The sequence below is a fragment of the Pogoniulus pusillus genome, chromosome 17 (genome assembly GCF_015220805.1).
Source record: "Pogoniulus pusillus isolate bPogPus1 chromosome 17, bPogPus1.pri, whole genome shotgun sequence".
Classification (NCBI taxonomy): Eukaryota; Metazoa; Chordata; class Aves; order Piciformes; family Lybiidae; genus Pogoniulus; species Pogoniulus pusillus.
The window spans coordinates 539,748-567,464 of record NC_087280.1 but is presented as its reverse complement, the minus strand read 5'-3'; the positions used below and the strand labels follow the sequence as shown (position 1 = coordinate 567,464).

Genomic DNA, 27,717 nt, shown 5'->3' with positions numbered 1-27,717 from the left:
TGCGCGGCGGCGGCACCGGGAGCGGCGGGGGCTGGGGCGCGTCGGCCCCGCAGCTGCCGCTCGTTACGCTCCACTCCGCTCGGCCCCGCTCCGCCCGGTCCGACCCGGCCCGGCCCAGCCCAGCCCAGCCCTTAACAGCGGCGCGGTCCCGGGACGCCGTATGTGAGCCGAGAGGGCAGCGCTTCACCGCCCCGCACCGCCCCCGCGCACCGGCACCGCACCGGCACCTCCACCCCGGCACCGCCGAGCTCCGGAGCAACCGGCACCAGCACCCCCACCCTACCCCACTCGTCCCCGGCACCCCACCATGAGCAACCTCAACAAGGACACCGAGCACACCAACGGCAGTGCCAACGTCGAGGAGGAGGTGGGCAGGGGCACGGGGCGCCGGCGGCAGGGCTGCATTATCGGGGCTTCGGGGGAGTGGGGATGGGGAGCGACGGCAGAGAGGAACCGGCGGTGCGGCGTCGAGGAAGGAGCAGCGGGGATGGAGCAGGAGGGCGTCGGGGAACTGAGGCTGGGGTGCTTGGGATGCGGCTCCGGGGCGTCGTGGGAGCGGCAGCGAGGCGGCAGGGATGCGGTTTTGTGGAATCGGGGCCGGAGCGCAAGGCTGTGGTCGGGGGACAGAGGACACGGCGCCGGGGCTGGGCACTTGGGTCGCAGGGGAAGCGAAGATTGAGTACCGGCGAGCTAGAGAACTCAGGCCGAGCCGTGGGAGCCGGAGTACGGAGGCGTCAGGGAGCCGAGACGCAGCGGCTGAAGGGGACAAGGGCTGGGTTCGGCCGGGCGAGCCCCAGTTGCCAGCTGGATGCCCTGTCCTCTGCCCGGTGCAGCCTCGGGGGGCAGGCGACTGGCGGGTGCCTGCTTCCTCCGGTGCAGGCTATGCCTGTGATCATGATGTCCTGTTCCCAAGCCCTAGCGGCTGCAGGGCACCAGGCTCCTGCAGCCGGCATTCCTCTACCCATGTAGGCTGATAAGGACACACTGGCACCCCGGGGGTGGAGACCAGCCTAGTTGGGACCGGAGCAGGGCTGTGAGTCTCCCTGCCAGAGGGCCCCTGCCCTGGGTGGCTGTAGCAAGCCAGAGCCTGGGCACTGCTGGACTCCAGGTGGGCCCCCAAGGTTCACTTGTCCATCACCCCATGCTGAGGCTGAGCTTGCAGCCCTACATGGCTGTCCTCTGGCTGTCAGAGCCACTGGCTGGGTGGTGGCATCATTGCTGGAGCAAAACTTCTGAGGCTGTGCCCCTCGAGCTCTCAGAGCGGGCACTGGGAAGCTCCCGGCCTCGGCAGCGTTTTGCTGCAGTCCTCCACGCCTGGCCCCGGGGAGCTGGGAGGTGCTGTGGCCCCCTCCCCTCACCCTCCTCCCAGTGCCGTGCGCTCGCTCTGCCGCAACATGGCGCCGGGCTCTTCCCACCACCCGTCGTGGGGCTGCCTGAGCACCAGCTGCCCGCTGCCCTTCAGCCCTGGCCTGGCTAATGGGGTGAAATGGATTGGCAGGTGGTGCCCGTAGCATTTTCCCTCCCTGCACAGAGCGGGGCTCGGGCGATGCAATGGGAGGTGGACATGATGCTGCTGGTGGCACACCCCAGTCTTATTGGGAGGCACTGGTGAGGGTAGGTAGAGACAGAGCACCTGGGGCCTTGTGCCACTTCCCTGGTGAGGGGAGGCTTGGTGCCGAGGGGGCACAGGGGAGACTCAATGTGACTCCTCAGACCAGTTGTTTGCTGGCCTGCAGAAGCTCCCTGACATCCATCCCACTCGGTGCATCCCGGTGCTGGTGCCTCATGGAGGGTGGCTGGGTGCTGAGGCAGGGCTGCCTTCTCCCTGCTGCTGGGTGGAGGTTTGGCAAAGTGGATGCTGGAAGCTGTTGCTTTTGGGGAGCCTGGAAATGGCAGGCAGCCCTTTGGAGAGGCCAGTCCCCCCTGGAGTGAGGCTTGGGAAAACCCCATTGGATGCTGTATCCCTAGGGAACAGTTGACCACGAGTGGTCTCCCCTGTGCCGTGGGCCTCCTCTGGGTGTGTGCAGGGAGAGGGCAGTGCAGTGCACCCTGCTAGGTGGTTTGCAACCTCCCTGGATGCATTTGTCACTCGGTGTCCAGAGGTGCAGCAAAGAGCTGACCCGTGCTGGAGGTGGCTGAGCTGGGGCTGCCGCAGGGCTTGTCCCCATGCCTGGTGGGACTGCTGTTGGAAAGTCCTCCCTCCGCCAGCATCCACCACAAACGATGCTGGGGATGATGAAGCTGCTGTCTGGGCTCTGTGCTGGTCACTCAGCCTGTAGGAGCCCTCTGAAGTTTGCTTTCCCTGTGTTCTCCTGGCTGAGCAGGAACAGCTCCTTGCCAAGATGGCTCAAGGAGTGACCTTGCGTACAGGGCCCTGAGGGGCTTAGTCCCTCTCCCGCCTACCCTCTGCCTGGAGCTTCCCTCGATGCAGAGCAAACCGCACATGCAGTGCGACATGGGCTGCCCCGGCGGGGCCCGGTAGGCTCTGCTGGGCTCTCTCCCCGCGCCGCGGGATGTCGGTGCTGCGGCCGCTCCTCCGTTCCCACCCCTGTCCTGCCAGCCTCCCCCAGCGCCTCCCCAGGTGCTTGAGTGCCGCTGCCCGCGGCGGGGCCAGGCCCCTTCCCAGCTCCAGCCCTTCCCCTTATCTCCTCTGCGAGCCCCTGGATCTCGCCGCCGCTTCCTGCGCGGTGACATGCAGAGGACAGGAATGCCGCTGCTGCTCCTCTCCAGGTCCTTAACGGGAATGTTAAACAAACATAGGCCGAGTGTCAGTCCCTGCTGTTCCTCACCAGACACCTCCCCGAACTCGCTCCCTGCCTGCTCGCTGCTATCTCCTGTTTGGCTTTGCAGGCAGCCGCCAGCCTGCGTGACAGCGATGTCCTGCGCCCCCAGGAGCCCTGCCAGCGGGCAGCTGCCTAGGTGCTGCACAGCCACCCCCCTGCTGCAGGCAGAGATGCTGCTGGCAGCTGGAGGAGCCTCCTTGCTTTCCGTGGACACTGCTGTTGTGGCTGCGCTGCAGTGAGGGCCCTGTGTGTTCACCCTGGCTGGTGCAGAAGTGTTGCTTCTACTCTGATGCTTGTCCTTGCTCTCTCAGGAGGTTGCTGGGAAGTTGTAGATCCATGGGGAGTGGGGGGGATCAGGAGCTGGCTGTCTGGATGCCCAAAGCAGATGGCTGAAGTCTGTGGTTATCTCGTGTCCTCTTGGCCCCCTTCCCTTGGCAAGGCTCAAGGCCTGCTTGCATCTCTGTGTGTGGTGGCTGCTGCTGTTGTGGTGGGGCTCGGCCAGCATGGACTGCTGAAAGTGGAAATCAGCAAACGAGGTCTGGTGGAAGGCCTCTGCCTAGTGGGAGGTGTCCCTGCCCATGGCAGGGGGTTGGAACTGGATGATCTTCAAGGTCCCTTCCAACCTAAACCATTCTGTGAGGCTGGCAGAGCCCACCCGAGGGCCAGGAGAAGCTGCTTGGCTAAGCTCTGCTAGGAGAGGATCCTCTTCCCTGCCGGTGCCGTGGTGTTGCCCGTTAGGGTTAGGGAGGCAGAGGGCTCTCAGCTGCCGGCCAGCCTCCTTGCCCCATCGCTGGCCTTCGGTAGCTGCTGGGTGGCAGAAGCAGCCGGGAGCGCCGCCCCCGTCCGCGCCGGCTGCCTGCAGCAGTGCGTGGAGTGGTGCCAGGCATCTCTTGGCTGCTGTAATCCCTGCCGTGCAGGGACCCTGGCCCTCTGCTCTGAAACAAATCGCTGATCTCTGAAGTCAACTGACTCTGCTGCTCGTGGCTAGAGGGAACTCGGGGCTCTGGCAGCGCTGGTCACCACTTGCTGAGCTTTTCCTTCTGTGCTTGGTGCAGCTCAGCCGGGATGGTGCTGCAGAGCTGTTTGCATGCGTTGCAGGCGGCCCCTCAGTGTTAGCTGCAGCTTGCTGTCAGTGACAGATTGTTGGCTGGGCTGACAGCCTGGTGTCACCACGCAGGCAGAGGTTCTGGGAACTGGTGTGTTCCCAGAGCTCCTCTTGCTCTGTCAGTGAGTGGCTCTTGCTGAGGGAGGGTGTGGGAATCTCCCTCTTATCTCCTCAGGTCCTGGTGCCTCTGCACCTTCGCAGTACACTGTGAAGGACCTTCACTCCCCCTCACCTTTCAGATCTAAGTTTTAGACATGAGTCTAAGTTGTGTTGAGCCTCAGTATCCCAACTAGACCTCGTGGTGGAGTTCCTCCTGTGCTGCTTGGCTGCTGCTGCCTGGCTATGAGACCCACATTCAGAAGTCAGTCTTCCTCCATGGCCAGTCATAGAGTAGCTTAGGTTGGAAGGGGCCTCCAAAGCTCATCCAGTTCAACTCTCTTGCAATCACAGGGACGTCCTCCACTAGAGCAGGTTCCTCAGAGCCTTATTCAGCCTCACCTTCAGTATCTCCAGGCATGGGTCTGAGCCACCTCCTTGGGCAACCTGTTGCAGTGTTCCAGCAGCCTCCTGGTGCAGAACTTGTTCCTCACATCCAATCTCAAGGTGCTCTGCCCTAATCTGAGGAGCTGCTGACTGAAGCCTTCCCTGTTTGGCCTCAAAATGAAGTGGTTTCTGGTGGTGCTTGTGGAAGTCATGAAGTGCCAAAGGCTCCCTTGCTAGCAAGGGACTCTTGCTTTCCCAACAGCAAAGCAAGGATGCTCTTGAGGTGCCTGGAAGGTAGTTAAGAGTGGTTCAGGCTTTGGTGCCCTTCTCTGTGCCTCTTCTAGAGGAACTGGCACTGTGGGAGGTCGGGCATGGCTCTTGCTGGAACTGGCATGGAAGCTCAAAAATCCTTTGTACCTGCTGGTCTTGGTCATGCCAAGTGATGAAGGCTTTGCAGCTCGGATCACAGAGCCATAGTGCTGCCTCTTCTGGACCCCCAGGTGCCTGTTCTTGGCTTGGAGCCTCACCAGGATGTCGCATGGAAGTAAGGTGGTCAGGACCTCACCTTCAGTACTCACTGCCTTCTCTGCAGGCATACCATGCACTGGCTGGGACCCAGCAGCCTCCTCAGCTCTGGAGGTGCAGTCTCAAAAGCCTGTTCCCAGGGGTGCTTGGGCACTGTAGGCAAGGCCTGGAGCAGGGAAGGCCTCCTGCAGCAGCTGCCAGCATTACCTGAGCATGGGTGACGTGGCTGCATGTGGAAAGAATGCATTTGTGCTTCAGAAGACCTTTGTGCCCCGTGGGATGGTTGCAGCCCAGCTCCTCCTGCGTGCCCAGAGTGATGGAGTTGGCCCTGGTGAGGGAGCAGGGCAGTGGGACTCCAGGGCACTGGAGCTGCTGAAGCTGGGCTGTGCTGAGGAGCTGTGACCCCAAGCCAGCCCAGTGTGGCTGAGGAGGATGTGCCCTGGGGCAGACTGGTCTCAGCACTCTGCAGAGATGTGTGCCAGGTGACCCTGCCCTTGACATGGCAGGAGTGGGTGTTGCAGGCTTGGCAAGGGCACTTGGAGCACTGCAGGGTCATGGTGTGACTGAGAGGCTGCCTGCCCCAGGGCTGCTGTTCTCAGCCTCAGAAGGGAGGGCTGCTGGGATGGTTTGGGGGATGCAGCCCCTGTGGTAGGTGATAGATTACTCAAGGTGTGGACACCTCTTGGTGAGGCTTGCTTTGACCTCAGTGCTCAGCAGGGCTGGTGCTGAGCCTTGCTCTGTGCACCTGTCTGGTGAAGGTCATCTCCCCCACCTAGGCCTGTGGGCAGGCAAAGAATGTTGATCTCTGCTCTGTGCCCTACAGGAAGGAACAGTCTTAAGCCCACCAGTGGTGACCCTGCCATGGGACAGGCTGGCAGAGCACAGATCCAAGATGCTGGCTCCAGCCAGCCTGGCGGCTCCTGGGGTGGGGTTGTCTAGAGGAGAGTTGCAGGAGGCTGCATCTGCTGGCCTCACATCTTGCTCTCCTTGGTTCCTGAGCCCAAGCTGCTGGGACCATAGGCTGTGGCTGTTGTAATGCCAAGGACTCTGCAGGGCAGCCTTAGCCATGTGCAGGAGCTGCAGCCCTGCTCCACAGCCCAGCTGGTTTGGGAAGGTGCATTGGGCCCTGTCCTCAGGGGACGTGATGGTGGCTTCTCATGTTACTGTGTGCCTGGGCCTTGGTACCAAACTGTGTGTCAGAAGTTGTTGGCCTGGGGTTCTGTGTCTCTCTGTTTTTAAGGTCAGGAGATCAGTGTCTGTCTGAAAGTGTCCCCCTTGGGTCACCCACAGCAGTGGCTTGAAGGCCAGAGCAAGCTGTGGCCGTGGAGAGAACACTTGGCTTGTCTGGGGCATCCTGGAGGTGGTTTAGTCCTGGTGTCCTCGACGGTCTCCCTGTCACTGTGGTGATGCTGCAGCAGAGCTGCAGCAGGCTCCCAGCTCTCCATCGGGGGGCTTTGTGGCAGAGCTGCCCGCAGCTGGCCAGTGGAGGTGCCAGGGGTGCCCCGTGGGGCTGCAGCATGGCCATTAGTGTGCTGGCCCAAGCCGTGCTGAGAGGAGCCTCCTGCAGCTGTGCCCTGGCTCTGGGAAGCAGCAGTCCTGTGCCAGCGGTCACTGTGGTGGGCTGAAGCAGCAGCAGATGTGCTTGTTTCAGGACCGAAGGTGAGAATGTACCTTGTGAGGGTCTTGCATCTGCACCAGCGCCTTCTGCTCAGGGCAGGGACCTGCCTCACCTCTCTCCTGCTGGGAGGACAAATACCTGCGCGCATGCAGAAGCGGCTGGGCTGCAGCAGGCTCAGCTGCTGTGAGAGCTGTCCCTGAGCTGAGCTCATGGCTCCCAGTGTCTGTGGGTCCCCAGATGTGCTGCTGTGTCTCTGGAGCCAGGGGCTGAGTAGTGCAAGCATGGACGTGAGCGTCCCTCAGCGCTGTGGTTGCCTGCTCCAGCTCAGCAGAAGGTGGAAGCCTGCCCGAGGATGCTCAGGCATCCCCTAGGGCTGGAGAGCTGCCCTGTCAGGACAGCAGTCTGCTGGGGTTGGGCTGGCCTCGGATGGCTCAGCGCTCGGAGCCCCTGCCGGGTGCCGTCGTGCCCACGAGATGCTGGCGAACCGCAGGGGCGGGCAGCGGGCAGGGGCTGCGCTGCAGAGCCACCCCCGCAGCGCTTCCTGAGCCTATTCTCGGGCGCTGCCCCGGGCTTATCTGCTCCCATGTGCTTCCTGCTCCCCGGGGCAGGCGCTGCTGCCTCTCCCGGCTTCCCCCTGCCTCCGACGCCTTCCTGCCCTGACCACAGGAGCGCCCGGCCCGGTGACATCCCTTGCTCGATACGGGAGGAGAGCAGTGCCGGGGAGGGGACGGTCCAGCTGTGGAGTGTCACATGTGGCGTGCTGTGGCCTTGGGGACAAGGAGCTCGTGCATTCGGGCTGCCCCGTGGTCGGGCTGCTTTCCTCCCCCTGGGGGAGCAGGATGTTGGTCCTTGGGTGCCTTTCGTGCAAGAGGCTGACTTCAGAGGGAAATGCCTGCAGCCCTCCTTGCCTGTGGCTGAGCTGCTGGGCACTCCCCTGGCTGCCGGCTCCTCTCCCTGCCTCCCAGGGCAGATTTGCTGCCCTCCAGCAGCCTGGTGCCAAGTGGCCGCGGCTGCAGTGCCGCTGCCCACGGTGCTCTGTGTCCCTGCGTCTCTGCTGGTGGCTCCGGGTGCCCGAGAGGTGCCCAGCCGGGATGGTCTCCCATGGGAAGAGCTGCTGGGATCGCCGTGCGGGTGCCGTGGCAGGGCTCGCCCCTCTGCTCAGCAGGACGTTGTGGGGGTCCTCTCTGCTGGGGGCACAGGAGAAGGGCTGGGTGGCCCCGGCGGCGTGTGCCAGCCTCCAGCTAACGAGGGCCTGCAGCCGGGAGCGGCTTCCCGGTGGCACGGTGCGGGTGAGGCACCGGCGCGTCCCTGCCCTGGCTCGGTGTCTCTCGGGCGTCCCTCCCTGCCCGCTGCGTGCCACAGGCGCTGCCAGCGTGGCCCCAGGACCTGGCCGCTGGCAGGGGGCTGGGGCGGCCCCAGCTGCGCAGCAGCAGGGCGGTGGGTGGCAGCTGGGGCCGCCGATCCTGCAGAAGGGCAGGGGCAGCCTTGCTGGCTCCGGGGGGCAGCCGGAGCAAGCTCCCAACAGAGCCCAGCGCTGGAGCGCCCCCGGAGCGGCTCCGCGGGAGAAGGTTCCTGGGGCTGACGCTTCCCACCCGCCCCTTGCTGGGCAGTGCTGAGGCTGTGGCAGGTGTCGCTGCTGAAGTTCTCCGGTGCTAAGCACATGGCTCTGCCCTCCCTGGCTCCGTCTCTCTTCGGGGAGATGCAGCTGTGCAAGGTCTGCCCTGGGGCCACCGAGGACCAGAGCACCAAATGGGTTTGTCGCTGTCTCTCCCTCCTCCTGCGTGGGAAGCTGTGCTGGGAGCTTCCCTCTGCAGGAGATGGTCTTGTCCCTCCTGGCACAAACCCTGTTTTTCATGGCACTCCTCCACCTCTGCCGAGTGCTTGGCCTGGGGATGTCCCCAGAGTGGGCAGGGATGGGGAAGGATAGGAGCTTTCTGCAGGGCCTCCAGCAGTGTGACCCTGCTGGGCTGTCCCAGACCCCCCAGCACCCTCACTGCACACCCACAGAGAAGCAGGATCTGCTGTCCTGGGGCTGCTCCTGCCTCCCATCTCCTGCTCAGCAGCTGGCAGCAGAGTCTAGCAGCAAGCACGAGAGCTCCTGCAGAGCTCTTCTGCTGTGCCTTCTCCACGCTCCTGCTGGACAGGTGGTTTGGCCCAGGCAGCCCTGGGCTAGCCCCAGATGGGTGTTGTTGGGTTGAGTTTTTGTCCTGTGGCTTTTCCAGCTGCTCTGTGGAGAGGCAGAATAGCTGCATGGCTCTGGTGTTTGGTGGCAGGCAGCTGGAGCTGGGCAGATGCCAGCCCTGGTGTGGCATGTTGAGTGCAAGGGCTGCAAGGCCTGGGTGGCCTGGTGGTCTCAAAGCCAGCAGCTATGGGCTGCAGAGGGGTGAGTGCAGGGTCCTAGTTTGGTTAACCCTCTGGAAGATGTTTGTCCAGGTCCTGTTGCCCTCAGCTACAGTTTGGTCTTCCTGGGAGCAGGGCAAGGAGCCACAGGGCTGCCCAGGCTGGCAAGGTGCCCTCTGCTATGGGTAACAGATCTCCTCTGCTGTCTGCCTGTTGCTGCTGGGCCTGTGCTTGTACCTGATCTCAGAAGCAGGCTGGCTCTGGCTTGCCTCACTCTGCCCCACAAAGGTCCCTCTCAGCTCTCCCACCTGCCCTGCCCTGCCTGACTTGGTCTCCCTTTGGCCCCTTCCCAATCACTCATGGGATGTGCTGAATTGCAGAGACCTCAGGAAACCAACCAGTTGGGCTCCTTGCTTCTGAGGAGCTCTTCCGAGCCTGCACCTTCCCTAATCTGTCTGTTGTTGGAAGATGCCAGCTGGAGGCATTTGGGGTTGTCCAGGCTTTCTCTGGGGTGCTGAGGCCGGGCTGGATGTGGCTCTGGGCAGCCTGATCTAGCGTGAGGTGTCCCTGCCCATGGCAGGGGGTTTGAGGTCCCTTCCAGCCCCGACAGTTCTGTGCTGCCAGCCCTTGGTGGGGGCTGTGAGTTGGCAGGGATCCCCTTTCCAGTGCCAGACTGGGGCCTGGATGCCAAGGGAAGATCTTCGGCTTGCTGGAGAAACCCTCTTGCTCCTGTCTTTGGGGCTGGCCTGAGGAGCTCTGCCCAAGAGCTGTGCCAGGCAGCTGCCTTGCTCTGCCCAGGCTGGTATGAGGCTGGCTCCTCCTTCCTTCCCTGAGCAACCAGGGCACCTCTGTTCCCCCTCATGCCTGTCGCAAGGACTTACCCAGGGACCCATCATGGGACCATTTGGAGGCCCAACACGGATGCAGATTCCTGTCTGCTTGAAAGGAAAGCCCATCCAGGGGGTGGCTGAGCAAAGCTCAGCTCCTGAAATATTGACAAGGCCTTGGATGGTGCTGTCACATGGCTGAGGCACATGTGTGCCACCCATGCCCTACAAGAGGGGGCTGGGGCAGGTGCTGAGACCTTGGTAGACCTCAGCAGAGGTCTCAGCACCTCCCCCCAGTCCCCATTGCCCCAACAAGGGAGGACACAGCCTGGGCATCAGCTGACCCTGAAGAGGTGCAGCAAACTGAGGGGCTGGGCTGGGTGAGGAGGCATCCTGCTGGCAGGAGTGGTCAGGCTGCCCATGCTGAGAGAGCAAGGGAGGGCACAGGAAGGGTGCCCTGTGCTGCAAGGTAGGGTGCCCAGTGGTGGCATTCTGCAGCAGTCTCCAGATGCAGCAGGCTGCAGAAGGGCTCTGCAGTGGTCACCAGGGTGGCAGCAGCTGGCTGAGGCAGTCACCAGGGTGGCAGCCCTGCAGGGGAGAGCAAGAGGAGACAGAGGACCTCAAGACTTTCCTGACTGCTGCCCTCAGAGTTGGTCTGAAGGTTGTCTCTGTCCTGGTGGGACTGACCTGGCCACAGGTGCTGAAGGAGCTGTTTGTGTTCTCTTGCAGGTAGGAGAAGCTCCCCTGGCTGGGGAAGTCTGAACACAGCTGCAAGGGTGCAGAGGCTCTGCTGCATGCTGCTGTGTCCAGAGGGTTGCTGCCTGCAGCCCAGGAGCAGGGCCAGCAAGGCCTTTCTTGCTTTGGTGACCAGGGGTATTTAAGGAAGTGTCAGATCCAACCTGCTTTTGGCCAAGGGAAGTGGCTGAGCAGGTGGTGCAGTGTGGGAGCAGAATGCAGCTGCCCTGCAAATGGGACAGGGTCACTTCAGGAGATGGCCTCTGGCCCAGGGCTCCTTGTCCTGTGTGTTCTGCAGCTCTGGTGCCATCCTGAACATCTGGGCATCAGAGCTGTCCCATGAGCACCTCATGGCTTGTTTGGGGGTGACTCGATGGACATCATCCCCATGCCATGGACACAGAGCTGGGGGTGTGCAGCCCGGAGAGGAGAAGGCTCCAAGGGCACCTCAGAGCTGCTGCCAGTGCCTGAAGGGATCCTGCAGGAAGGCTGCAGAGAGACTTTTGCTGAGGGTGTTCAGGGAGAGCCAAGGGGGAATGGTTTGGAGCTGAGGCAGAGCAGGGTCAGAATGGCAGGGGGGATGGAGTAGATGAGCTCTGAGGACCGTTCCAACCAGAGCCATTCTAGGATCTTCTTCCCACAGCCTTCTGTCTCCCCTTGCTTGGAAGTGCTGCCTGGGCTGTGCTCTTGTGAGCCTGTGGTCTCCTGCTCCTTCCTGATGAGTGGTGCCTGGTCTGGGTGAGCTCTGCTGTGTCCCTTCCCAGCTCTCTGCTGATTCACAAGAAGTCTCCATAGCCTCATGCTACTTCCTTTGGCAATAGGCTGCTTGCCAGCACCTCCCCGTGCAGGGAGAGGGTGGCCTTGGTGGTTTGGCTGCTGAGCAGAGTTCTCCCAGGCCAGTGGCCTTCAGCACTGTTTCTTCCTCCTGGCTGTTGATGTTAACTGTGGTAGATAACTTCCAGAGGCTCTACCTGCAGCAGCCTGCTGCCGGGGCGGTGCCTGTGCTCCGGCAGGCTGAGCGTTTGGACAGAGCAGCAGCCCACGTGGAGGTGGTGCAGCTCAGTTGGCTTTGCCCTGAGCACAGCAGAGCAAGCACTGGGAGCAACCTCTGAGGGTCTGACGCTTGTTGGTGAATGGATGAACCCCAAATCGTCTTCCCAGGGAGACCTAACAGCAGCCTGCCAGTCCCTGAAAGGGCTACAAGCAGGCCCCAGGGGCAATGGTTTGGAATGAGAGCAGAGCAGACTGAGAGTGGATGTGAGGAACAAGTTCTGCAGCAGGAGGCTGCTGAGACACTGCAGCAGGTTGCCCAGGGAGGTGGCTGAGGCCCCATGCCTGGAGATGTTCAAGGTGAGGCTGGACAGGGCTCTGAGCAAGCTGCTCTGGTGGAGGATGTTTGGGGCTGAGTGCAGGGCTTGGACTGGATGAGCTTTGGAGGTCATCTCTGACACAAACCATTCTGGTGTTCCAGGGCTGTTGCCACCATGGCAGTGAGGTGTCTGCCAGGGCTGAGAGCTGTCTCTGAGCTGGGGGCTGAAGGAAAGTGCCAGGATAGGCTGAGGGAAGGAGCAGAAGAGGGAGGTCTGTAGAAGGAGCTGGAGACACAGGTGGTGTCCATCCTGCTCTGCTCTGTGGTGGTGCTTTTGGCAGTGTTTGGTGTCCTGGCAGCCCTCAAGCTCTGGCCGTGGAGCTGCAGGCAGCCTGTGAGGCTGCGTCCATGTCCCCATCTACACAGGCTGCCCTGGAGCCTGAGCTGGGGCACAGCTCTGAATGCCTGGGGGCAGGGAGGGAAGGGCAGCCTGGCAGCCTCTTCCAGCCTGGAGTAGCCTGGGGCTTGCAAGGCCACCTGTGGGGCAGGGTGTCCCACCCCTGCTGCCAGGCTGGTGGCAGCAGCTGCCTGCGCTAGCCCTGGCTGCCCTCTGCCCTAGGTCCGGACGCTGTTTGTCAGTGGCCTTCCCGTGGACATCAAGCCCAGAGAGCTCTACCTGCTCTTCCGACCATTCAAGGTAAGGAGATCTTCACACCTGGCCTCCGGGAAAGGAGCTGCCTCCTGCCAGAGGGGAGGCAAGGGGGAAGGTAGGCTTCATCTGGAAGTCTGGGCAAGCTGGCATGAAACCAGCCTGATTGCCCATGACTGGAGCCTGTGGCAGAGATGCTGCTGACCCCAGGCTGCTCAGTCAGCCCTGCTGCCCAGCTGGACCAGCCCTGCCTCTGAAGGAGTGTCCTGGTCCTGCTGCCCATCCTTCACTAGATGCCACTCGCCCCAAGGCCAGCCCGGGTGGTGCTGCTCTTGTCTGCAGCCCTCGAGCACAGGGTGAGCACCACACAAGGTCCTGGTCCTGGGGCTTGGTGCAGAGCAGGGAAGTGGGCTGGAGGGGTCCAGCTGAGATACCTGCTCTGTCCTGAACCTCACCCCCATCTTGGTGGGAGGATGAGCAGTGCTCCTGTGGGAGGGGTTTGCTGCCAGAGGAGCTCCTGGGGCTGTCCCATGTTGCAGCACTTTGGTAACCTGGCACTAACTTCTTCCTCCCCTTTGCAGGGCTATGAAGGATCACTCATCAAGCTGACCTCAAAGCAGGTACCTCCTCCTCCCAGCCTGGGGGTCTGGCTTGTGCTAGAGAGCCACAGACGTCCCAAGGAGGGGAGGGGGGACAGATCCCATGCGCTGCGTTCAGCACCGTGCCTCAGCTGGGTTCTGCTCACTCATGTCCTGCTGCTGGCCCCAGGCTCTGAGCCTGTGCTGGGTGACTCCTGGCTCCTATCCCCCCAAACTGCCCAGGGCCACGTGGGCTGGGACAGACCTGGTGCACCCTCAGCTGCCACAAACCTTCCCCAGTCAAGGCAGCAGTCCCAGTTGTGGGCAAAGGGCATCCTTGCTAGGGGTCCCCAGGGTGAGTGGGGCACCCGTGGGTAGGAATGCCAAAGCATTTTGGTGTGGTGGAAGACACAGAGCAGGGCTCTTGGGTTGGTGACCCCAAGATCCTTCATGCTCTGCTTGAAGCCCCCCTTCAGCTTTAGCTGCTTGCTGCAAGCTGTCCTACACACACCTTAAGGGTGTGTGGCAAGACGAAAGTGCCAGGCTCTTGTCAGTGGTGCCCAGTGCCTGGACAAGGGGAAAGAGATACAAACAGGAACCCAGGAGGTTCCACCTCAACATGAGGAGAGACTTCTTTGGTGCGAGGGTGCTGGAGGCCTGGAGCAGGCTGCCCAGAGAGGTTCTGGAGTCTCCTTCTCTGGAGACTTTCAGACCCTGCCTAGACAGGATCCTGCATGCCCTGCCCTGGTCCACTCTGCTTTGGCAAGGGCTTGGGCTCCAGAGGTCCTTTCCGACCTGCACCATGCTGGGATTCTGTTCTGCCTGGGGCACAGGGGGTGGCAGGGTGGTCTGAGGAGCTGGAGGAGGATCCCAGCTGAAGTGAGCGCTGTTTCTTGTAGCCAGTTGGGTTTGTGACCTTCGACAGCCGAGCTGGTGCAGAAGCAGCAAAGAATGCCTTGAATGTGAGTATCTGGTTGGGGAGGGGCAGGGGCCCTGCACCCTGCTGGGGTGGGCTTGGAGCTGGGGGCTGGAGTGGGGCTTAGCTTGTCCAAAGCACGGAAAGGGTCAGGCTGTCTCAGCCGTGCCCCTGAGTGCGGAGGCCAAATGGTCCTGCAGCATGGCAGTGGGGAGGGGGCAGGAGAGCTGCACCTCAGCAAACTGCCCCAGGCTCCCTGCCAGGGCAGGCTCTGGCTGCTGGAAGACTGCTTCAGGACCTCTGGTGGTGTAGGGGAGGGCAGCAGCTTCTCAACTTGTCCTTCCCCTCCTTTCTCGGTAGCCTGCCCCGAGGAGGGGATCCAGGCTGCGAGTCCTGACCCTTGTCCCTTGCAGTGCTGCCTGCTGCACGGTGAGGAGCTGTGGCTTGAGCCCCACTCCTTGCTCCACTCTTACCTGTGTCCCTGTGTGCTTTCCCCCCCTGCTGTCTGCACTCAGCTGGGAGCTTGACCTGAGCTCAGCCTGGGGATACCTGCAGCAGCAGGTCTGGGGAGCCAACCTTTAGTTGGCAGATGAGAAGAGGTGCTGGGGGCATAGGGGAATGCCCAGTTGGCACCCTGTGATGCAGCCTCTCCTGTGGAGGCCCTGGGCTGAGCTCAGCAGGGCCTGTGTGTGGTGAGGTGGACTCCATGTGAAGCTGCTCCATGTGGCCTTAAGACTTGTTTGGGGCTAATGGCCTTGTTCAAGCCTCACTTGCCAAGTGTCCTGGTGGCAAGCATATGGCAGGCCAGAGCAGGTCCTTTTCCTGGCCTGCCAGGCCCTCTGCAGGCTCCTCATGCTGCTGTGTCGGTGGCAGGGCCAGAGCTGCCTGGAGCAGGCTCTGCAGCACCTTTGCAGCACTCCCAAACTGCTGCAGCTCAGGAAAGGCTTGAGGGTGGGCAACTTGGTGGGCACACCCAAGATGCGTTAGTGGCATCCAGGCAGCAAGACTGCGATCCAGTTCTGCTGTGCTGGGGCCCTTGCCCTGGGCATGGGGCCGTGCCCTGGTGTTGGCCCAGGCTGACAGGAGCTGCAGCACCATGGATAGGAGCTCCAGGACCGGTGGGGTTATCCCAGCTCCAGCTTCCTGAGCAGCGGGCAAGGGAGGCTCCAGCTGGGCTTTGCTCTCTGAGTGGGCACAGGCTGTGCTTGGACCCAAAGCTCTGAGAGCCTCCTGTGCGTGTTTCTGTGCCAGGGCATCCGCTTCGACCCCGAGAACCCCCAGACCCTGCGGCTAGAGTTTGCCAAAGCCAACACGAAGATGGCCAAGAGCAAGCTGATGGCCACACCAAACCCCACCAACATCCACCCTGCCTTGGGGGCACACTTCATTGCACGAGACCCCTGTGAGTGTGCTGAGGCTTGTGGCTGGTCCAGCCTGGGAGATGCTGACCCCTGGGGGCACTGGCAGGCTGGGAGGGAAGCCATACCCAGTACCAAAGCTGCCTGCTGCAGCTGCTGAGGCTTCTGGCCAACGCTACAAGTGGTGGGAGGGCAGAGCCTGGGGTTGGTAGCTTTATAAATCCCTTAAGTCCTTCAGATCATCCCTGGCTTCGAGGCAGCAATCCTGTGTGCCCTGGTTGGGCGAGCAGCCCTGCAGCCCCTCAGGTGGTGCTAGAGCTGTGCCCTCCGTCCTGCCATCCTGTGGCACCAGCCCTGTGCTGTGTGTGAGCCACCCTGCCCAGCGTTTGATGAGTGTGTCCCTGGCCTCTCTTGGCAAGGCTGAGAGCCCAGGGCAGCAGCTGGTCACAGAGAGGCAGCAGGGCTCTTGTGCCTCCCCGGGGTGGCTCTTTAGAAGAGCAACCAGGCTGGTGAAGGGCCTTGGGCACAGGTCTGGTCAGGAGCAGCTGAGGGAACCAGGGTGGCTTAGCCTTCAGAGGAGGAGGCTGAGGGGAGGTCCCTGAAGGGTGGCTGCAGTGAGGTAGGGTTGGCCTCTTCTCACATGCAACAAGCAACAGGACAAGAGGAAAGGGCCTCAGGTTGTGCCAAGGGAGGTTCAGGTTGGGCATGAGGAGAAACTTCTTGCCAGCAAGGGTTCTCAGATGCCAGCACAGGCTGCCTGCGGGTGGGGGGTCCCCATCCCTGGATGGGCTTAGAGGTGGTGGCTGAGGGACACTGGGGCTGAGTGGCAGTGGTGGGGCTGCGAGCTCGGAGTGCTGGACTTGGCCTCCGAGGTCTGTGCCAGCTTTCCTTTGGGGTCGGGCACCCAGAGCCTGTCCCTGAGGCAGGCTGCTGGGCCAGCCCCTGAGCTGCTGTCCCCTGTCTCCTCCTGCCCAGATGACCTGACTGGAGCAGCTCTGATCCCCGCGTCCCCAGAGGCATGGGCTCCCTACCCGCTGTACACCACGGAGCTGACCCCTGCCATCCCCCACGCAGCCTTCACCTACCCGGCAGCTGCCGCCGCCGCCGCCGCCCTGCACGCCCAGGTGAGCACTGCCCTGCTGCCAACCCCCCCTGCCCTGCCAGGCTCCTCCAGGCCTCTGCCTGCCTCCTCTGACCCTGCCTTCAGCACCTTGCCTCCTGGGCAAGGCCTCCTCCCAGCTGGAGTTCATGGAGGGCCTCCAGCCCTGAGCAAACTGCTGGGGAGAGGTCTCATGGCCAAGGGCAGCCAGGGCTGGGTGGTGATTTGTGACCCTGGGGAGAGGTCTCATGGCCAAGGGCAGCCAGGGCTGGGTGGTGATTTGTGACCCTGGGGAGAGGTCTCATGGCCAAGGGCATCCAGGGCTGGGTGGTGATTTGTGACCCTGGGGAGAGGGCTCCAGGCCAAGGGCAGCCAGGGCTGGGTGGTGATTTGTGACCCTGGGGAGAGGGCTCCAGGCCAAGGGCAGCCAGGGTTGGGTGGTGATTTGTGACCTTGGGGGCCCAGCCTGCTTCTTCATGGGGTACAGGCAGGTGGGAGGTCAGGGCTCAGTTTCTGGCTGGCTTAGCTGGTCCCGTGGCTGGAAAGCATCTCGAGGGGCTGTGGGCAGGGAAGGGCTCCAAAGCCTCCTCTGCAAAGTCCTAGTAGAGGCAACAGCCTTAGCTTGGTGCAGAAGCTGAGGGGCTCAGCTGGGACCCCCTTGGGCCAAGTGACTCAGGTACTTCTGAAGCTGAGGAAGGTGTCTTGCAGGAGGAAGTGCTCAGAAGCTTGCCCCAGTGAGGAGGTCTGATAGGAGCCTCCCTGGCTGCAGGTTAGAGAGGAGGATGCCTCTGTTTGAGAGCCCCTGGGATGCTGCCTGGGCTCCAAGGCAAGCTGGCTGGGGCTGGGGCTCTGGAACTGGGGTGCTTTAATGTGCCGAGACCAACAGCCCTGCTTCAACACGAGGTGCCTGCACCTGTGGCAGTGCAAAGGGAAGCCAAGGCAGAAGCAGTCTCTTAGGTAGCACTTGTGCAGGACCAGCTGGTGCCCCTTTCTGGGCTTGGTGTGCCCAGCCAGCAGTGCTCTGCCTGCCCTGGTCTCTGCTCCTGTGCCGTGAGGGCAGTCGCACTCTGGGTTTAGACCTCAGAGTGTTTGGGGCCTAACCTCTGCCCTGCCAAGCATAGGGGTTAGCTTTGCTCTTCTCTGTTGAAATGGAGAGGAAGCAGCTGTGTGCCCTCCCCTTGCCCACCTGGCTGCTGGTCAGCTCAGCCAACCCTCTGGCATCCTCTTGCTTCCCATGTGTCTGGGTTGCAGCTGCTCAGCTTCAGCTCAAGCTTGCTTCCCAAACCCAGCATGGAGCCAGTGGAGGGAAGGAAGCTCCTGGCCTGCCTGGGTCGGTCTGTCTGTCCTGTCCCTCTCCTGCAGACCTCTGCTGCTTTTCTCCTTCTCTTGATGAGCTGGGCTTGGGCTGAAGCTCATGCAGGGGCCTGGGGCAGGACCAAGCACTTCCTTGGTGCTTCTCCAGAGCCAGGCTGGCCCTTCTCTGGGGGCTGTTCATGCTGGTGCCCTCCAGAAGTCATTGGTGGTGCCCACAGCTGCAGGAGTCTGCTCTGCTCCCAGGCAGCCCAGGACAGTAGAAGTCTTCCTTTCCCTGCCCTTCCTGTGCCAGGGTGCTGCAGCCCAAGGGCTGGCAGAATTGTGCCTGGCAGGTAGGAGCAGGCAGAGACCCTCTGGCTGAGGCTGAAGCCATTGCTGCAGCTCCTCCAGGGGTGGTCATCAGAGACTGTGTGAGGGTTGGACACCAAAACTGTGCTGCATGGTGAGGGCACAAACCTCTGCCCTCTTGAAGCAGAGGGCATCAAGGAGGCCTTCAGCCACATCTCTTCCCTCTGGGGTCTTAGCCCCTGCCTTCCAGTTGGCAAGCTGCTTGCATTCAGCAAGGGAGCTCTCTGTCTGGGCAGGACTGTGCCTAGGGAGGTGTACAAGTGGTGACGGCTCCTGAGGCTCTGAGGGCAGCTGGCCAAGCCGGCCCTGCTGCCCCATCCTGGAGCTGGCAGTGACCTCGCCAGGGGCATTCTGGGGCACTCTGTGTTACCAGTAAAGTTTTATGGGGTTAAACATTACTCAGGCTGGCAGCTTAGGGATGCTTAGTCCCTGGGCTGGAGCCCTCTCCCTGGCAGGAGTGAGGCAGGAAGACAACTTTTGCCCACAGCCTGGGCTCAGAGCTGTAACCTTGGTCCTGGTGTGCTGAGCCCTCTGCCCTGGCTGCCAGGGGCTGGTTTGCCTGGTGAGGTGGTGGGCACATGGGACAGCTGCAGCTGCTCCTCCTGAGGTCAGTGTTGGCTGGAGGCTGTGGTGGGGCTGGGCAGAGCTGCAGCTGGAGGCTGTCGCAGAAGCTCTGAACCTGGAGTGCTTGGCCTCTGGTAGTGAGTGGGAGAGGAGGCAGCCACCCCCTGCACCTGGGCAGCCTCCTGCCAAGCTGCCCAGAGGGCTGGCAGCGGCAAGCAGGGGCAGGAGGTGCCATGAGGCACCTGCTGGAGGGCAGGAGCAGTGGATGCCAGTGCTGCTGAGCTGCCCTGTTAGGGTGACGCTGCTGGCGGGCACCAGGCTGCTGGAGATGTGCCCATGGCCTGCCCCTGTGCTGCCAAAGACTCTGCAGGGACTCTGCTGACCTGAAGCTTGCCCCATCTGCCTCCCCTCCCTGCCACCCTCTCTCAACCCCCTCCTTTGATGTCCCTAGTGAACTCCAGCCATGATGCCAGCGCAGGCTAGCCCTGGAGTCAGAGCTGTCCCTGGAGCTGGGACACCCTAGTGATGCCCTATTGCAGCTAGTGGAGTGGCTGTACTGCAGCTCCATCCCTAGAGGTGGTAAGCAGGATGGCAGCCCCGCCCGGCAGGACTGGTAAGGTACCCATCTCTCCTCCGAGGTGCACCGTGGGGCTTGCAAGCTTCTGCCCAGCTCTGTAGCCCGCACCTCCTTGGCAACCCAGTGCATGGGCCTCACGCTACCCACCCACCAGAGCCTGGGGAATGAGAGACACCAGGCCTCCTTTCTAACCCACATCTCCAACCTGGCAGCACATGACGTGGCACACACAGCATGGCACCATCTTACAGCAACTCCTCCGGCTGAGCCGGCCTCAGCCAGGTCCCGCCGCTGGCAGGGGAGCAGCCCGGTTGGGCCAGGGCACAGACAGCCCTGCTGCTTGGGCATGAGAGGCAAACCTGGTTCCTCCCCGACCACGGACCCCTTGAGGGCAACCAGAAATCCACCTTGAGCTCACTCCTGGCACACGGTGGGGGAGGTGAGTGACGTGGCAGCGGATCGCACACGACTACATGCCAGTGGGCACCACGGCCAGCAGCACTGCCGGGCACCTCGGGCCAGACTCGCAGGCGGGACAGGCCCTGCCCCAGCGGGCTCTAACCTCACCTCTTTCCTCTGCAGCTGCTGGAGGCAGAGCAGGCTCCTTCTTGCAGCCTGAGATGCCAGGCAGGCCGTGGGGCTCGGGTGCCGTCCCGGGGCGGGAGGCGGCAGCGGGGCAGAGCTGGGAGCCGAGCTGGCAGCTCAGGAAGGTGGCCTGGGGCTGTGGCAGCTCTGCCCGAGGGAACAGACCTGGCTCCTTGCTTCTTGCAGTGCTTCCGTGTGGTGCTGATGTGGGGAAAAGGCACCAAAGCTGGGGGCCAGGTCTGCCTTTGCCCTCGGGGGACGGAGGTGCGCGATGAGTGGAGCTGGGCTCCTGGGAAGGTGAGGAGGGCTTGGCACTGGCACAGGCACAGAGCCAGTGCTGCAGCTTGCCTTGCTCTGCCTGCAGCAGCTGAGCAGCTTCACCTGCTGCTGCCTGAGGGACTTGGGCTGCACTGCCTCCAGTGTGGAGCCCCTTGTTCTGCGCTGTCTCGAAGCCAGGCTCTAAGTGGGCAGCAGGAGACACCAGAGGCTGCCAGTGCTCCTGGAGCTCCTCTGCAGAGATGCTTCCAGCTGTGGCACCGTCCCTGAGGACAGGAGGCTGCTGTGGGCACAGCTTGCCCTGGGAAGCAGTGTCTGGGTACAGGATTGTTTGGTAAGGAGAGGAGTGATGCTGGTGGTGGTGCAGGAGATAAGGCTGATGTTAGGCATCCAGAGCCCAGGGGACTCTCTGGTAAATGCTGCTAAGGTAGGGAGCAGGGCATGAAAGCTCACAAGTGCCAGTCTTTTGGGGTGGGCTGCCCAAGGTGGTGCTAGCAGCAGCCTTGGAGGAGCTGGTGGAGGTGAGCCTCAAAGCTGAGACCTGCCCAAGTGAGCATTGGGTGGAAGGAGGAGTTCTGGCTCCTGACTACATCATGGTGCAGGAGTCCAGCCCCAAGCTGGGGCAGAGCCTGCTGCTGGGGGTCACTGCTCCCCTCCCTCCCTCCCTCTTGTTGGCTGTCTGGGCTGGCTCAGAGCAAGCTGCATCTCCTGAGCCTTGGCTGCTCTTGGGGACAAGCATGAGACAGCTTGCAGAGGCTGTGCTCCAGTGCTGGCCCCGGGCAGCTGGCAGCAGGGGCAGGAGCTGGGCTGAGGTCAGGGCTGTGCTCGCCCTCCAGGGCTGCTTTAGCTGGGGTGCTGCTGTCTGACCACCCAGGTGTCACCAGCCTGGCTGAGCCCTGGAGCAGCAAAGGGCCACCCTGGTGGGCCTGCTGGAGCAGAGGAGCCCTGCCCTTGTGCACCACTGCCTGCTGGCATAGTTCTGTCTCACTGCAAAACGTCCTGGAATTGAGGGCAGACCCTCCCCGGGCTGAGGTGCTGCAGACTGAGGGACTGCCAGGGCCTGGTGACCTGTCTGTTGGAGGCTCCTGTGTCAGGCTGCCCAGGAGGGCTCACTTCTGGGCAGAGCTGTGAAGCACTCCTCAAGACCTTTGTGGTTCCAGTGTCCTCCTAAACTCCAATGACTCACTGCTGGACATATTTGGCCAAGCAGCCCTGAGCAGGCTGTCCCAGGGCAGATGTTCTTCCCCTAAACAGGAGTCAGGAGATGCTCTCAGCATCTCCAGGTACCTTCTGAGCAGCTTTTCCTGCTAAATTGCTCCTGAGGAGTGAACTGGACCCAGGATGGCATCAGAAGTGACTTCCCGGTGTGGAGCTACCTCAACACTCTAGGCAAAGCAGCAGTGCCCACCCAGGCTGCTCAAGGCACTCCTAGAATGAGTTGGCTTGGAAGGGACCTTGAAGACCATCTGGTTGCAAGCCCCCTGCCATGGGCAACACCATGGCCTTGGAACCAGATATCTTCAATCTTCCACCAGCCCAGGCTGCTCAAGGCCTCATCCAGCCTGGCCTGCAGCACTTCCAGGGATGAGTGTCCACAGCTTCTCTGGGCAACCTGCTCCAGTGCCTCCCCACCCTCATAGGAAAGAGCTTCTGCCCTGGGTGAAGTACCTGCTGCTGGGGCTGCAGATGTGTGTCCAGGCAGGGCTGATGCATGAGGGCAGTGCCTCGTGGGCACCTGTCCTTGCATGCCCTGGGTCGTGTCCCCTTCAGCTGTCTTTCCAGATGGAGCACAACAGCTTTTGCAGGCCCCACAGGAGTCTGCCCACTGCTGGCACCCAGTGAGCTGCAGCCTGGGGGAAGAGGTGGCTGAAGTGTCCCTGTACTGGGCACTGGAGAGGCTGCACCTCAAATCCTGGGGGCAGTTCTGGGCCCCTCAAGTACAAGGACACTGAGGGCTGCAGCAGGGCCAGAGAAGGGCATAAAGCTGGGGCAGGGTCTGGAGAGCAGGGCTGGGGAGGAGCAGCTGAGGGGGGCTGGGGGGGTTGGTGTGGAGAAGAGGAGGCTGAGGGCAGAGCTCATTGCTCTCTGCAGCTCCCTGGGAGGAGGCTGCAGTGAGCTGGGGTTGGGCTCTGCTGCCCAGCCTCAGGTGAGAGAAGGAGAGGAACTGGCCTGGAGCTGTGGCAGGGGAGGGTTGGGTTGGAGAGGAGAAATGTCTTTGTTGCCAGAGTGGTGAGGGCCTGGCAGAGGCTGCCCAGGGAGAGGTGGTGGAGTGCCCATGGCTGGAGGTGTTCCAGCTCTGTGTGGCCATGGCACTTGTGGGCATGGTTTGGTGCCCGTGGTGATGCTGGGCTGCTGGCTGGGTGGGCTGGGAGCCCACCAGTCCTCTGCTTCCAAGTGCTCCTCACCTTTGCCAGGTGAGCCCATGCCAGCAGTGCAGTTGCAGACCCCACTCTACATATCAGCAACTGGCAACTAGGTACAGCTCTTGGCCATGCTGGTGGAGGTCCTGCCAGCTCCCAGGGGCATCCCAGAGTGCTGGGTGCTCACCTGCACAGGGAGGCACACAGGGAGGGGGCTGGCTCCATTCCACTTGTAGAGCCAGCCCTGGGTCCTAGGAGAGGTTGGGGCTGGCTGGCAGAGCAGGGATGAGCAGGCCTAGGAGTAGCTCAGGAGAAGAGGATGGATCAGTGGATGCAGCCCTTCCAGGTCCTGAGCTGCAGCCAGGGAAGGGCCCTTCCCTGCTGGGTGCTTCCCCTGGCCTCAGGAAGGCAGCAAGCAGAGGCAGAAACTCCTCTTCTGCAGCTGTGCTCCGGACAGATGTTGAGTACAGCACGAGGCTGGCACTGCTTGTCCTGTCCCCATGGGCAGGAGGTGTTTGCAGGCTTTGTTTCAGCCCTGATGCAGCTCTGGCAGGGGAAGCCTCCCCTGCTCTGCTGCCTTCAGGCAGTGCTGGCTGTCTCCATCCACTCTCTCAGCATCCTTCTTGGCAGAGTACTTTGGGAGAGAAGGGAGAGGGACATCCCTCAAGAGGCAGTGCTCTGGCCGGTCCTGCCAGCTCCTCCTGGGGCTCCTCTGCTGCGCTGCTCTGCTCTCTCAGGCTGTTCAGGCAGCCCTCACTTTGCAGAGCCTCCCTGCTCGGGGAGCTCGATTTTGCCAGGGAGCCACTTTGAGGGATGTGAGGAGAAAGCTGGCAGGTGCCCCAGTCCTGAAGGACATGGTCCTCTGGCCTGGCTTCTGCCTCCAAGCTGCTGCTTCCAGTGCTCCCCGCTGGGTTCAGAGACCTCCCTTCCAGTAAGGGGTTGCTCCTGCCTCAGCCCATCGAGCTCTTCACCTTTTGGGGGTCTGGAAGACCTGGCAGGTCTCATCCCCTCACTCTGCCGTCGTGTCAGAGCCTTAGCTCGCACCCAGGACCACCTGCACCAGCTCCTGCCAGCCTCCAGGCTGAGTTCCTCTGGCTCTGCCGCTGGGGTGCTGCAGAGGACCTAGAGGAGGTCTGCCGGGACTGGAGCTTCGCTGGTGCCGGAGCTGCAAACGGTGCCCATCTGGGGAGAAGCAGCAGCGCTGCTGAACCCGGGGGTGCTGGAAGCTCTGGGCTCTCGGGCTGAGGTGTGCCTGTGAGGCCCCCCGAGGAGCCACCAGGCTGTGGCAGTGGAGCAGGGGGTGGCTGTCCTGTGTGCGTGCCGCTGCTGCCTGTGCCAAGGGCAGCGTGGGCTGGAGGCTGCTCTCGGGGTGAAGTGCTCCAGACTTGTTGTGGGGGGGACCTGTTGCTGCCGGGCAGGAGAAACTGCTCCCAGCTGTGGAGAGAGAGGTGCTGGAGTGGGAGAAGCCGGTCAGGGAGGAGCTGTGACTGCTGAGTGAGCAGCTCCCTGCCAGTGGCAGTGCTGGGAGGAGCGAGGAACCCCTGTCCCTGCACTGCAGCTGCTGTGCTGGCCCCGGAAGGCTGAAGCATTCCCGGCTTGTGTCACTGCAAGGAGATGGCAGTGCCCCAGAGTGGCATGGTGGCCCCAGGATGGTGAGCAAGGGTGCAGCTGAGCTGGGTCCCTCTCACCTGGCACCAGCATAGCACCTTGGTGGGACCTCTTGCTGAGGAATGAGGGTCTGGGTGACCTCTGTGCCCCCACCCAGAGCCAGGCTGACTGGGCTGCACCTGGCTGTGGTGTGCCATGGAGCTGGGAGCTGACTTGGTGGCACCTGCTTGCTTTGTGAAGGTGTCTGGTCAAGGAGCCCAACCAGCCCAGGGTGCCCACTTGTGGATGGCTGCCTGAGATGTGGTGCTGCTGCCTGATCCAGCCTGGTGGGAGGCTGCTGCAGGATTCCTCCCTGGAGGAGCCATCACAAGAGATAGGGCTTGAGGTCCCCAAGCTGACCTCAGGGCTGTTCAGTTGTTGGCTTCCCAGCCTGTGTGCTGGTGGGGGGACACAGCAGGCAGCTGTGCTGGCTGGCAGCTGTGGGCTGGTGGTGTCCTGCAGCTGTGGCAGTGTCCAGGCCTTGGCAGTCTGCTGCCTGTCTGCAGGAAGCCTCTGGCTTTGCACCTCCCAGCCTCGGGTGGCTTCTGCCGGCAGCAAAGGAGTGAGGCTGGGAGGGATCTGCCGAGTGTGTGCCTGTCTTGGGGAGCAGCCCGAGGGCTGTCACTGACTCTGGGTGTCCTGGTTTTCACCTCTGTCTCTTCTGAAGGCCTTATGCTGCTGGGGCTGGAGACACAGGTCTGCACCTCCCCTCCTGGATGCCTTTGTTCAGGCGAGGGGACCACCTTACCAGCACGGTCTGGCAAGGAGAGCAGCTTCTGCTGGGCTCCGGGGGGGGTCTGCCTCTTTCGTACCCATTTTAGAGCCAAGTCCATCATCCTGCAGGTACCCAGAGCCCGGAAGGCAGCTGCTGCTCTGGGTGCCTGCCTGCATGGAGGCTGGGGAGAGGGGAGAGTGGGGGTGGCTGCTGCACGTCAGCTCCCTGAGCAGGCAGCAGCAGGACTAAGCTGCTCCTGCTGCTGGGGCTGTACTCAGTCGAGTGGTGCAGAGCTGGCTGCTGCTGCTCCCAGCCCAGCCTGACCTTACGCACCCTGTGGACCAGGAGAGAGCAGCTGGGTGTCTGATGCTGTTCTCCTGGATGCTGCCAGCTTGCTGCCTCTGCTTAGTTACTGTCGGGTCTCCATGCAGCAGCCCTGCCTTGGCGAGGAGCAGGCCTGGGCAGTAGGTCTGGCAGCAGTGACCTGCCAGGGAAGCTTCCTGGCCTTGCTGGTTTGCAGCTGTGCCAAATGCTCCCCATGCTGCTGTCTGCCTGGAGGCTCTTCTGGTGTCTGTGCTGTAGAAGCCTTCCCGACTCTCCTCTGGTGGCTGAGCCAGTTCTCACCCCACACAGGTCACACAGACTTTGCTTTAAAAGTACTCTTGATGCCTCCTCCCGTGGTCCTGAGGGCAGAGCAGCCACCGCCTCTGGCTGCTGCACCCCCAGTGCCTCTGCTCTGCCTGAGCAGGGGGACTTGGAGTGTGTGTGCGAGTGAGGGTGTGCTGGGGGCCAAGCCGTCCCTCCCTTGTGCTCTGCCACAGTGGGAGAGCTTCGTGGGCAGCTTGGTGGCGAGGAGCTCCCCAAGCCCGAGCAGTGGTGTCCTGTGCTGCAGTGAGGCAGGGCCAGGCTGGGTGTGAATCTGGGGGGAGGTCACCCTCTGGCTGTGCCAATAAGCAGAAAGTAGCTGAGCTGTCGAGGCAGGCACTGCAATGGGCTGCTGGCTGCTTACATGTGCAGGGTCCTGCTGCCCTCTTTAAGGGAGGACTTTGCTGGGTCTCAGTGCCTGGTGAGCCTAAACCTTTCTTTACATGACCCGCCAGAGTGAGGCTGGCACACCTGGTAGTGCCAGCATGGTGCAGCCTCGGGTTGGGACTTCTTCCCTCGGTGGAGCTTGTCCATGGCCTGAAGGAGCAGCAGGTTTGGGCTCTGGCTGATGGAGCTGAGGCGTGGCTTTCTTTTCCAGATGCGCTGGTATCCTCCCTCTGAAGCCACCCAGCAAGGATGGAAGTCTCGTCAGTTCTGTTAGTTTGTTAGTAAGTATTTCATTGCTCTGGGGACTGGCTCCTTGTCTCTGGGCTCCTTGGGCTCTTGTGGGACAGAGGGACGGCACCTTGGGGTCACCCACTTGAGGATGTGGTTGGGTTATGTCAGTGGGTGATGTGGCCAAATCTACCCTGGTGGCAGCAGAGCCTCGGACAGCCCTGAGCTGAGGAACAGAGCTGCAAACGCCCCTGCCAGGGAGCAGACCCCTGCAGCCCTGCTCACCTCTGCTCCTCTCCCACAGCGCCTCTCCTTGGCTTGTGTTCCTCTTCCCTGCTCTCCTGAGGCATGTGCCAGGGACGATCGCTCGGACTCCTCTTGCTTTGGTTCGTGGCCAGTGGACAAGGCACCCTGAGTGCTCCCCACGGGGCTGCCAGCATCCCCCCTCCCAGACTGTGAAGCTGCCACAGCCCTCCTGCCGTGGGCCGTGTGCTGCCTCCATCCAACCACCCATCCTCCATCCTCAGGATCTCCTCCCCAGCTGAGCTTCGCTGACTCCAAGCCGTTGCGGAGTGGCGGTGCTAGGTCCTGGGCTCGTCCTGGGCTTTCCCTGGGCTCACCCTGCCCGGGGGTGGGGGGCTGGGCTGAAGGAAATCGAAAGGCAAAAATGGGTTTTTTTGCATGTTTTCTGGCATGAATTAAAACACTTAACTTGTGTCTCTGTGAGTGTAGAGTTTGTTTGTTCTAGCCTTTGTGTAACCGTTAGCAACAGGTCTCGGCCAGTCGGATCGATCCACCGAGGTTTCTCTTCCTGCTCCGGTGAAGACTTGGCTTGGACAAATCCCGTCCTTGTCTCACCCCTTCTCCCTGCCCCGCCCTGCCCTCCGCACTGCACCCGGAAACAAAAACAACCCGAGAAGTCTTTTACTTTCTTTGGTTTTCGGTTGTTGGGTTTGGTTCTGCTTTCCACCCTCCGAGTTTGCTGTGCTGGGTTTGGGTTTCTGTTCTGGTCCCTGCCCCTCTGCTTTGGAAGGTGGCTCGGAGCGGTAGGGGTGGGGTTTGTCCTGCCCTCCTCCTTCAGCCTCCTCTCTCCATCTTAACAGCTGTTTCTAGAATCTTTTGGGGTGGTTGTTTTTTTCCCTCCTCTTTTTCTGCTGCTGTTAGTTTTGTTTTGGATCTTTTTCCACATCCCTCTGATTGATTGGAGAGCATCCAGTCCTGCCAAATAATCAGCCACATCCTTATGGGAATACTGAACAACAAGGAAAAAAAGTAATAATAATAAAGTTAGGAGTATTTTTGTACCATGTGGAATAAGGAAATATTTATGCATCATAAAGGATTTCTGCTGTGTTTGTGTGCAATTAATTATTATTGATGATGATGAAAGAGAAGTTGTAATGCTGTAAGATAAGCCTAACGTTTAGTTAAAGCTTGAGAAGAGAAGGGGTTTGTCGTCTCGTACCCATGGCTCAGTCAGGCAATAGTCGATGAGAAGTTGTGCAATTTGATTTCTTTCTTTGTTTGGGTTGGTTGTTGGTTGTTGTTTGGTTTTGTTTTTTCTTAGCATCTTCTGGCTTGGCCTTTGAAGTGCTCTGAGTATTACCTGACCACGGCTGTCTGGCTCGTAGCAAAAAGGTTTGAGAGTAAGTTGCTCTAACAGTGCTGATCCTATGAGAATGTGAAACTGGATAATGTATGAACTGCAACAACAACAACAACAAATATACCCAGAGGCTGCTGTGA

The 27,717-nt window shown here is 61.6% G+C and overlaps 1 protein-coding gene across 1 annotated transcript; it reads left to right on the top strand.

Annotated features, from left to right (window-relative positions):
* Positions 1 to 27,717, top strand: RBPMS2 (RNA binding protein, mRNA processing factor 2). Its single transcript, XM_064157144.1, has 8 exons — positions 1 to 367; positions 12,345 to 12,422; positions 12,956 to 12,994; positions 13,852 to 13,914; positions 15,120 to 15,270; positions 16,202 to 16,350; positions 25,955 to 26,024; positions 26,276 to 27,717. Exons 1-7 carry the CDS (start codon positions 308 to 310, stop codon positions 26,015 to 26,017), a joined length of 603 nt encoding a protein of 200 aa, XP_064013214.1. The 5' UTR covers positions 1 to 307; the 3' UTR covers positions 26,018 to 26,024; positions 26,276 to 27,717.

Excerpts from the sequence above, each read along its gene's own strand:
- RBPMS2 (XM_064157144.1), top strand. The coding sequence starts at position 308 with ATGAGCAACCTCAACAAGGACACCGAGCACACCAACGGCAGTGCCAAC. Across the intron at positions 13,915-15,119 it reads CAGCAAAGAATGCCTTGAAT|GGCATCCGCTTCGACCCCGA; the intron begins GTGAGTATCTGG and ends TTTCTGTGCCAG. Across the intron at positions 16,351-25,954 it reads CCGCCGCCCTGCACGCCCAG|ATGCGCTGGTATCCTCCCTC; the intron begins GTGAGCACTGCC and ends TTTCTTTTCCAG.